This window comes from Lineus longissimus, chromosome 6, assembly GCF_910592395.1.
Source record: "Lineus longissimus chromosome 6, tnLinLong1.2, whole genome shotgun sequence".
In the NCBI taxonomy this organism is placed as follows: Eukaryota; Metazoa; Nemertea; class Pilidiophora; order Heteronemertea; family Lineidae; genus Lineus; species Lineus longissimus.
The window spans coordinates 1,278,753-1,290,003 of record NC_088313.1 but is presented as its reverse complement, the minus strand read 5'-3'; the positions used below and the strand labels follow the sequence as shown (position 1 = coordinate 1,290,003).

General features: G+C 43.0%; 1 protein-coding gene and 1 long non-coding RNA gene across 3 annotated transcripts; both read right to left on the bottom strand.

Moving 5' to 3' along the window:
• Positions 1-621: 621 nt before the first annotated feature.
• On the bottom strand, positions 622-3,951 carry LOC135489239 (uncharacterized). The gene is made up of 2 exons (XR_010447111.1): positions 3,743-3,951; positions 622-1,962 (listed from the first exon to the last, which is right to left on the bottom strand). It is a non-coding gene; the product is annotated as an uncharacterized LOC135489239 (long non-coding RNA).
• A 333-nt stretch (positions 3,952-4,284) lies between these two features.
• LOC135489680 (uncharacterized) lies at positions 4,285-8,751 on the bottom strand. 2 transcript variants are annotated; one of them, XM_064775158.1, is made up of 4 exons: positions 8,535-8,751; positions 6,764-7,014; positions 5,876-6,050; positions 4,285-5,353 (listed from the first exon to the last, which is right to left on the bottom strand). In XM_064775158.1, the coding sequence occupies exons 1-4, from the start codon at positions 8,680-8,682 to the stop codon at positions 4,548-4,550; spliced, it is 1,380 nt and encodes a 459-aa protein (XP_064631228.1). In that variant the 5' UTR covers positions 8,683-8,751; the 3' UTR covers positions 4,285-4,547. The 2 variants fall into 2 exon arrangements, with proteins under 2 accessions (XP_064631228.1, XP_064631227.1); XM_064775157.1 differs by lacking the exon at positions 8,535-8,751 and adding an exon at positions 7,191-7,556.
• Between the last annotated feature and the right edge of the window lie 2,500 nt (positions 8,752-11,251).

The window sequence follows — 11,251 nt, the reverse complement described above, 5'->3', positions numbered from 1 at the left end:
CTTGGCTGCTCCACTGTGACAACATGGTGAGAGAGATGAGGCGGTCACAGCTAGGCCGAATCAGTCCTGGCTGCTCCACCGTGTTGACAACATGATGAGAGAGATGAGACAGTCACAGCCAGGTCAAATCAGTCTCTGCTGCTCTGCCAAGTTGTCAACATGGTGAGGGAGATGAGACAGTCACAGCCAGGCCGAATCAGTCTTGGCTGCTCCACTGTGTTGACAGCATGGTGAGAGAGATGAGACGGTCACAGCCAGGCCAAATCTGTCCCGGCTGCTTCAACGTGTTGTCAACATGGTGAGGGAGATGAGACGGTCACAGCGAGGCCGAATCAGTCCTGGCTGCTCCACTGTGTTGCCAACATGGTGAGGGAGATGAGACGGTCACTGCCAGGCCACATCAGTCTTCGCCGCATTGCCAAGTTGTCAATATGGTGAGAGAGATGAGACAGTCACAGCCAGGCCAAATCAGTCCTGGCTGCTCCACCGTGTTGGCATCATGGTGAGAGAGATGAGACGGTCATAGCCACGCCAAATCATGATCAGTCCTGGCTGGGGGCATAATGCTCTCTTTCGGTGCAAAATGACTTTGAGTCAAAATAAGTCAAAACAACCCCGCCCTTTGACATATAGTCCAAGTTTACTCCTTTGTATACAATTCCAACATTGGCTGAGTGAAAAAAAGAAGTTCCTTATCAGAAAGAAAACATGAAAAGGAAGACAATAAGACTTCATCAATCATAGTCGAAGTATTACATTTGTTTCGTATTCATTGGTAATCAGTCATTTTTTAATTAGACTCCATAAGTCAACCATAGGCCTATACCGATGCCGTAGAACCTCCCATAGCAGACACCTCTCCATTAAGGACAACCTCTCTGATAAGGACACTAGTTTTGGTACAAAATTGGTTTATTCTATCCACTTTGACCACTCTAATCAGGACACCTCTCTATCAGGGACAGGAGTGACTTGAGTACATGTATGTTGATTTTTGATTATAATCGATTGATGTCATGACCACTTTTTTAACTATAACTTGCACGACTGGTGAGATGTCCGTGTGCATAAACGGCACGGTTCTTCGAACGAAGACACCGCAGAGAGCTTATTCGTGCCTTCCAAAAACTTAGAGAATGCGAAAGCGTCATTCATTTTTAACACTGTAGCATGCGTGTGATGGCCGTTCAACTAGACATCATGACCATTCACCTCTAGATAGATTTATGAAAGGGTTGCGAAAGCAAAACAAATATGACTAAATGAAAACTTCATCGTGAGTCGGTTTTGGGTATCTCTGCGTCGCTCTATACTTTGCATGAGAGCGTTTGTCCTTGTGTGAAAAAAGCACCTTGCATCCTTTAATGGAGAAGACAATTGCACTGGCTATGGTAGCAATTGCCATTAGCCCTAACAAGATATTGGCTGTCAAAACAAACTTAGACGTCCTACTCAAAAGATTCGTGTTGAGTTCCGAATATTCCACAATGGCTATTACAGCCCATACGACCTGGACTAATCCGAATGCTGCAGAGAGGAGCACTCCTACAGTCGCAAGAGTAATGCACAAAGTTAACTTATACCAGCAAGACAAGTGGCAGAGAATTCCGGCGACGAAGTATACGACCCCGATTACGGCGGACCAACCGGTAGGTGCGTCATTCACACCCAGGACGATGCAGCACCCGAAGACGATGATGCTACTTATCATAACCACCCAGGCGCAGGTCCTCGCCCCGCGCTGGGAGTTGAACTCCCCGTGTGTTAGTCCACAGATATCCAATTTCTTTGGCTGGACGATGACCGGTCGCATCTGGACGGAAGCCTCTGATGGGGTAGCTGTCGTGTTCGTCATAAGTACACTGTCCGTACGGACGAAGGCAGGGTTTCGAAAGGCCATATCCGACGACATTGTCGGGTTACCTCCTTGTAATAACGACTTCAAACTGTTTTGTGAATAACCTGAAAAAAGGATCGAAAACATGAATCGAAAAAGGATTAAGAAGGGGCAGTACTGCAGCCTTAACTAATGTCGTGATGACGATGCTGATGGATGCGAAGATTTAACACCAAAAGCCCAGTGCCATACTACTGTCTATCATTGCATACACCTGTGTCCCAGGCCTTGAATTTGGCCTTGGGAACTGGAAAATATGGAAGAAGAGAGGGCATGAAGGCCATTTTGAGGGTCATCAACATGGTAAAATTGTTGAATATGCTGGCAAGACAAACCTGAATAGTAACCCATTCAGAGCCCCCATTCAGTGACGACCATGCTGTACCGAAGGAGTCCCCCCCCCACACACACACACACACCCACACCAGTTTCTCTGTTTCAGTCTTTCAGACATTATTCCATCCTCGAATATCACAGTCAGTCGTATGCTCCTTCCCTCGCACACATTGTGGATATGAGTGCAGAAACGAGGTGTTCCTGCAAGCCCATGACAGTCCTTTGAACCAGGTTGTCCCATTGTCCTTCGAGTAGTGGACAGACGTAATTACACTGGGCATATCCAAGGACGGAACGTCTTGGCCTATTAGGCCTATATATACTACTTTCACTTTCAGATTGTGGGCATCGAGATCGCGGTGATACAACTCTTGTAGACCTTAACATTGCTGGTACTTGGTACAAGGGGTCTTACTAGCCAGGGTCCTAACTCTCTACATCCATAGGAATAGGCCCTCGCTCTATTTCAACCAACATCGTCTCATCTAAGTGCATCCTTCCTACCTGCCATGTCCAGGCTTCAGAAGTTCATAAAACACAGTCAAAGTGAAAATCGATCGATGACATTATACTATGATCATGCTATGATAAAAATCAAATATCCACTGACTTGCAGCAGACAATTCGTGCCATGAGACTAGGCTTTTTTCACTCCTTCGTCACAATAGTTGTTCATGCATAGATGTGATAAACATATGGTATTATATTCGCCAACATGGTGCTGATATACGCGAGGGGTGAAGGCCTTTATCAGCCCCAGTAATGATTTTCTAGCATCATCATCATACAGCTGGTTATGTATAGTAAGGCCTACTGGGGTTTCATCTAGAAAGCCATCGTCAAATTCAAATTTAAATCATTTTATTGACTTCAAACATGATATTGGGCTACAGCGTCAAAAACTATGAAGTACATTATATACATAATGCATTTTAAATGTATATAATAAGAAAATAAAATGCTGCAAACTGAGCCAGGAACCGTCACAACCCCCAAGGACAGGAACTTAAAATATCAAACGGCCCCTGACCGTTTTACAGCAGTGGAATTACCAGGTACAAGTGTGAATGAAGTTACATTATATAGTATCATGACATTCCTACCTTTTTTAATATATTTTGTGTATATATTATCTTGGCCAAATTGGCCGGTGTTTTTACCAGAACAGCACTTCTTGGTGACAGTCGAATTTTAACAACTTCGGACTATTAGAAGACGTATGACTTGTCCCATTACTTCACGGTCTCCCGTTGGCTTATGACTGATAAGTACATAAAAACCGACCAAATATCTTGTTTTATTGAGAACTGACTATGCCATTATTCCACTGACTATCTTGCTAAAAAGCAGGCAGACGACGACTACATGGATATAACTATATATGTGTATTCGACGACATCTCCGCCATCAGCAGGTTGTTCCACAATGCAGATGGTAACAGCCAAAACAAGTAGGTCATCAACGATATCAAAAAGTCACAACCACCTTATCACACAAAGTCACACTCACCTACAATCTACAATCAGTAGAACCGGTATCGATCCTCTCATCCAATCGTGGCTGATCCGGGGGGAGGTTGCCCATGTTGGACTAAGGCAGCAGGCAAAACACAAGGAAATGGTTGTATTGAAGTGCTATCTTGTCCCCACCACAATCACTCCAGCCGCCATTGTCATATTTGTTGACATCCTGGATCGGCTGTATTGTTATTCATGAAGGCTGCTCTAGATCTGCACCATTGACAGGTATTCTATAACCATGCTGTCCAATAGCCATTGATCCATCAGGCTATTGAATGGAAGGCATGGTTCGGCGCATTATTTGAAAAGTGCAGCTAGATGATAACTGACGACCGATGGGAAATACCGTCTTGAAATGTCATCAGTTTCGGGAAGCGTGGTTTCGACGACATCAGTTTATTCGTCATTTGTCGTTGAAAAAATAAAATAAATTTCAAAAACGATTTTCTTTCCTTTTACAAGAAATAATCTTTTATTATACATTATTTACATTCAACAACAACATTCATGTGAGAAGAACGTCAGTGGGAAAAGTCGCGTTTTTTGTGTCTGTATTTGTCATCAGCGCCTAGTTGTCCAAAACAACCTTTGTCACCAACGCTAGCGTTAAACTTATCTTCGCGCTGTCTCCTTCACTCAAGTTCATTGAGTGAACGCCAAAAGTTAAATGAACGCCAACCTTTAGGACAACACTTGTTTTGAACGACCGCGCCCAGGTCACTGATCCTAGTCCCTCATTATCTGGCACAGTTGGTCATACCAGAATCTTTCAAATACAGATCGAGCACAATATTTTATTCCGAGAGGTCCGCCGCCGGGTTCACCGTCCGCTTTTTCTTTCCTCGCGACAGACGACTAGCAATCATGGCATGCAAGGCAACACACCCAACGATAAGGAATGGAACGCCACCACACACGCCTAATATAACGGCAAGGTATTTTGTCTTAACGAGGGGGTCTGCCTCCATCACAGTAATCGCGGTGGAGACAGAAGCACCTCCACCTCCGGATCCACCCGACTCTCCAAATGTCGGTGCTGCTGATGTTGTGGTCGTCGTTTGGTCTTGACAAAAATTATCCGTCGCGCTTTTCAGTGTATTTTTCTGAAGACCAATCATTGTGTTCGAATGAGAAACATACTCTCTTGCCTCACTGTTTGTGTCATAAAAAGTAACAGTCAGACCAAATTTCACTGTCGGGTGAGAAAACCAATGTTTTCCCTCAAAAGTTCCAAGCGAAAATATATCATATCCACTGATTGTTCCTATTTTGGCGGGTGTGGCTTCTGACTTCCCATCCACCTGTACATTTCCGATAGTGTCACTCGGAATGCAAATTGTGACAGCGTATTGAAAAGTCCAAAACACGAGCTGAAAATTGTCCAGAAAGAGCGCAGTGGCAGGGAAGAGAGACAATATGCTCAGACCAGTGTCTCTCGTTTCTGAGACCAACACCTCACGGTTGCCTCTCAGTTCGGCAACCAAAACTTCATCTGTGCACTCCATCTTGGTGATTTGGGATACAGCAATGATCGTTCCCAGCTTGCTGATGGTGGCGCCACTCCTCATAACGTTCGTGCAAACCGTGTCGCCCTTTGCTGCTGAAAAAAAGAAGCAACAAGATGGTTTACTGGCGCGCGATAGTCTTCTACATTTCTATCATATGACCACTTTAGAGACAATTATATCAGCGTCCTACCACATGCTGCTTAAGTCCCTCTCTCTCACATATCTATCGTTGACGTTAGGATTTCTGAACCCCTCCAGTGGTACTAAGAGTAAGTAAAAGCCAGTCTTTATTAGTCACTTTTGGCAACCGAGAATCGCTCGCGGTAAGGACCGACGTGAGTATGTTTAGTCCGTGTTTGATCCTGCAAGCAAATTTGCTAGTCATCTTTCTTTAAATGATTGACAGATGGTTTAGCTTTAGCCTGCCAAGAGAAAGTCAACGCTGATATTGTCAACGCTGATATTATCAGCGTCTTATTCCTTAGAGTAACCACCAGCCTACTCCCACCTTCTTCTGAGGAGCGTTCGCTACAGTCACCAAGACTGATAAAAAGCTTGCAATTCATCGAATGACCAGTAACATCGTTTTAGGATTACGCGTTGTGACCACTTACACAAAACTTTGAAGTATCTCTTTCCAACGTTTTTCTGTGTCGAGTAAAAGACGTAGGTCTGGCCCCACTGTTCGACGGGTAGAATCTGCCAGGTGGAATCTGAGTCCCCTGCGAAGACAGCTACGGGCTTATCTGCCAGAATCTGCGTCCCAGTCAGGTCCAATGCCTTAATCACCTGAAATATAGCATAGAACCAGACGCTGATAGAACATAGTGTATACACTATCTGTGAATGACGTGGTGGAGTGCCGAAACCCCAACCAATGTTTCTTGGACTTGGCCAATGAGAACAATTCGCATTCTGATTTTCAAGCGGTGGTCCCTCCGTACCCTGACCGCATACGCCGCATTGTCTGAAAGCTGAGCAACGCCATTGATAAAAGCATTGCTAAATGTCAATAAAAGCAATGCTAAAGGTCTAAAATAACATGCTAATTTGCACAACAAGCGGTGTTTTGAAGAAGAGAACGTGTATGGAGAAGGGGTTGGGTAATAATTTTTTATTTGGAAGAAAAACTCGCTGAAGGAACAAAAACAGTGCTACCATGTGCGAATTTCGCGAAAACAATCGCTCTCGTATGACGAATGGGCCGTATCGATATCTCTGTCGATTTACATGTACGTATGACGTACATAACGTAATTTGTGACGCGGCAATACGTATACGTCATACGGGCGTAAAAATCCGCACCTGCCGAAACTCCCCAAACAAGCTCTTGAACTCTCTAATGATGCTGCTCTCGGCACAATGAAATTCTTACTTTCGAAATATGGGAACGTCTAGGAGAGGAACGAGGGGAGGAGGAGAGGAAGAAGGGGAAGAAGAAAATTATAAAATCTAAATCACTGGGTATATCTTGCCAAACGTAATCTCTCTAATTCTCTCACCTGGAATATCTCATAAGCATTAATTTGTTTTTCTGTAGAAATGTCAACGGAACTCTCCCCATGAATCTTCACTTTGGTACAATCATAAAGTGCCATGACAGAGTAAAGCGTTTTGGACTTCGGGTACTTCATATTGGTCAGGACTATGTGGCGGAGTCCGAGGGCATCGGCGGGCAGGACTGGCGTGTAGTAGTGGCTCGGCGTGGCGGCTACAACGACCGCTACGTCCTGTGTGGACTCCACGAGAGTACCTGTAAATAGACCATTGATGCGGAGTAAGTAAGTCTGGAAGGCTTTACTCTCAAAACGATTATGCTGCTGCATGTAATTGATAATTCTGTGGGATTTGTAGTGATAAATAGCCGTTACGGCTCCTGTCCGATTTTACAGTGACTTGCTTTAAACTAAGCTAAGGAACAGATTTTACCTTTGTCACACATTTCCGTAGCACCGCACATCGAAATATCTTTTACTCCCAATATAGTCTTTTCCCCAACTTGAAGTGTGAATGTTCGCGATAGAGAGCCATGATTATTCGGCCACGAAACTTTGACCGTCGCTGCTGACGTTACATCATTTTTGGCGTAGATTACTATTTTGACGCCACTTGGAACAAAGTCGGCGTTCAGGGATATAAGGAACTGTCGACCGAAGTTAGAGCCTGGACCTAAAACACAATGAGTAGCTATAAGTAATTTTACAAGCATACAACAGCTCTTTAACTAAACGTGCGAGACTGTTTTTGAATGTAAATTTAGCCACTCCTTCATACCACTGGCACGCCGATGATGGTCTTAAGTATCAGTAGCCAAAATATCCAAACTTATTGTAATTTCTTCCCGGCCCGAAGGTCTCATGGCGTTATTTATATCGTATATACAACACACTCAAAGGGTTAGACATTTTATTCCCCGGACTGGAGGGTGACATTCTAAAGATTAATCAACGTCCGTCGTCGGAGACTCGCGTTGATTGATTACGTGCGATATTAACAATTTCGCACAATACGGCCGCGAATTCTCCACTGCCACTGTTAGACAAGAAACCTGTCACCCAATGTATCATGAATTGTTTATCCTGATGAATAGATGAATAAAATTAAGAATTGATTAGTATCGATGATGGTTGCAGCTAGGGAAAAAAGAGATTTGTAGGGTGAGCTGCAAGTGGGAATGAAGAAGTTATCGGGGACAGCTGTTCATAAATAAGGTGTACCAGTTCATAAATAAGGTGGTTGTAATCCGGAGAGTTGTGAGAAAAGACTAAACCAAATCCACGCGGCAAATCTGTAAATCAGAAGAATGGTTTCCTGCGAACAGTCATAAAGACGACATTAATGGTATGAAAATTGAACCCGAGAGGTCAAGAAATCATGAAATAAGCAAATGATATGAATGTTGTCCAGAATGGGTTCATCCGAAGCGCTTGAGGCGGAAGTGCGTCGGGGACAGGGGAGGGGCGGACGGCGGACAGGGCAGGCGGACGACTGTCCCCGCCTAGTCATCCCATATTCTTTAGTGGAAATTGTTTTTCCAAAGTTGGCAATTGCTTTTTCGAGGGGCACAAAATGTGCCGCCTGAGGCAGGTATAGGGGGTATACTCTTAGACATCTTTACCCTCGGGTATCGCCTATCAGAGCACCGAGATCTTAAAATGTCCAGTTTATGGTAGATAAGGTCAGTAGCAGCCATTTCTAACTTCAATATTGTCATAAATCGGATATAAAACCTATGAAGTATAAGACCATGAGGTTCCGAATGGCATGATTTACCTGAGAAAGCGCTCTCCAACATTAGCAAGCAAAGCAACCACAAAATGAATTTCGACATTGCTCCGGTTTGTCTTCGTGTTTCAATTACCGTCAAATCGAAAAAAACTTTTAATTCCAAATAATTGTTTGCGTGAAAACTATGATACATTGATATCCATTTGGTTTAAACTGCTTGTGTCTATACCGGCGAAATAAATTGGGTCCCAATGGCTGAAAGAAAAACTGCTCAGAGTCAACTTGTCTTTTGCCTAGCGACGGTCGCCAATGATCCGTTGCGGGGATACCTGAAGCATAAGGGCTACTCGAAAATTTAACTTGAATTGAAACAGTTCTACATTGATCGGATTATCATTGGGCAGTTTTTTGGCTTGGGCAATTGTCTTCGTTTTTCATACTTTGGGGTTGATTTTAGGTTGAAGTCTATAATGAAATGAAATGAAATGAAATAAAAGTTATTGGCCAAAACACAATCTTTGCATATAAGGCACGAAACACAAATACAAATGTACATTACTATCAGAATATCAAAACAATAAATTTACAATATAACCACAATCTCACGTTGCTATCGTTACAGCACAGCTATTCAGATGTCTAAAAGCGCTCTAGTTTTCTGAAGAAAACAGAGACATATGCATTATGAAGACACAGTGACAGTAAACACACAAATAATGCGGCAACTGCATGTACATGTAATTTCAAACAAACCAAAAAATTGTAGTAAGTGCTATGATTATTTACAGGACTAGAAATATTTAGGAACGTATTCAACATTTACGTTCCTAATTTTGAAAGCTTTATGGTTTAGCTCTAACAGCATTCACTTGCTCTCAGTTGAGCCAATTTTATAAGTTCGCAATAGCATTCCGCGAAGATGACGTCTCTGCAGCTGCTGCCCTCTATTTCCCCATCGCTGAATTACAGGCAATGTCGGACAAACATGCGGTTTCGTAATGGATTCAGGCTTTCTAACTAGGGCAGTTAGATTCAATCTGGCACATGTCCGAGTGTTGGAAATACTACATAATTGTTCTGAATATTTCTCTCTCTGACTCTATGGTATCATTCATGCTAAAAACAATGCAGGGTCAAAGATAATTGACTTTGAAATAAGCTCAAAAGCGTAGAAATAAGTGTCGATGTCCGACTGTCACGAGACTAAAACGTCATCAATATCTTATGCAAATGACCTTGTGAGCTATAAATAGTAACTTCGCGCAATGATATTCATTGCACGTGTCATACCACTTGTTACGATTTGTGAAAAGCAAGCTTGGCTACTTAGCTTTATTGACACTTTACCACAACAGAAAGGATCGCGAGATATTTAATGAGGCAATTAACTTGTACCAGCGGGTAGGTGTAAACTGTGGACGAAAGTGTGGACGAAAGTGTGGACAGTGGCCCTCTAAGTTTGGTGGGCTGGCATTTCTTTGTCTTTCAATATATTTAAAAGAAATTGCAGGATATTATGCATTATAATCTTTTTAATGGGTCAGCGAAAGAAAAATGAAAAAAAAATATTTTGATGGGTGATTTTGATCAATGAGTGGACGGGCTTTTTTGCCCCTTTTTTGAAGGTTTTCGAAGTGGCCTTTGACTTTGTGGACGGGGAAATGCGAGGTCTAGTGTCCAAATGTGGACTAATTATCAAAGAATTTGTTGAAACTGTGATATTTCTAACTTTTATTTGAATGACAATGACAATATCATTCAGTTGTAGGCAAAAATAGTTGGCCCTCTCTCAGACCAACTTTCGTTGATCCAAGATGGCGGCACAACTGAAGCCCTGTTGAAAGGTTACTGTAAATCAGTCAGGAGCTATACTAGTCAGTTTCACTGAGACAAGTCATACTGTAAAACAGATCAGGATATGTTATTTCCTCCGATTAGGGGCCAATGTACATTCACTGATGCTATATCATTGTCACCATTTGTAACTAATGAATTATGGCCTATTTTTTTATAGTCATTCTTACATATCGGGTTATGAAGAACTCCCTATTCAGGGTGTCTCAAAAGACAGCAGGTTGTCCTCTGACAAGGACATGATGTACTGGATGAAGGGCTCCCTATTCAGGCTGTCACAATAGACAATAGGTTGTCCTCTGACAAGGACATGATGTACTGGATGAAGAACGCCCTATTCAGGGTGTCTCAAAAGACAGTAGGTTGTCCTCCAACAAGGACATGATGTACTGGATGAAGAACTCCCTATTCAGGGTGTCTCAAAAGACAGTAGGTTGTCCTCCAACAAGGATATGATGTACTGGGTGAAGGACTCCCTATTCAGGCTGTCACAATAGACAATAGGTTGTCCTCTGACAAGGACATGATGTACTGGATGAAGAACGCCCTATTCAGGGTGTCTCAAAAGACAGTAGGTTGTCCTCCAACAAGGACATGATATACTGGATGAAGAACTCCCTATTCAGGGTGTCTCAAAAGACAGTAGGTTGTCCTCCAACAAGGACATGGTGTACTGGATAAAGAACTCCCTATTCAGGGTGTCTCAAAAGACAATAGGTTGTCCTCTGACAAGGACATGATGTACTGGATGAAGAACTCCCTATTCAGGCTGTCTCAAAAGACAATAGGTTGTCCTCTGACAAAAACGCATTTTTGAAGAAGTCCGAGGAGAGCCGCCATCTTGGATCAAAGAAAATGGCTCTGAGCAGCTGAGAGAGGGCCAACTATTTTTGCCTACAACTGAATGA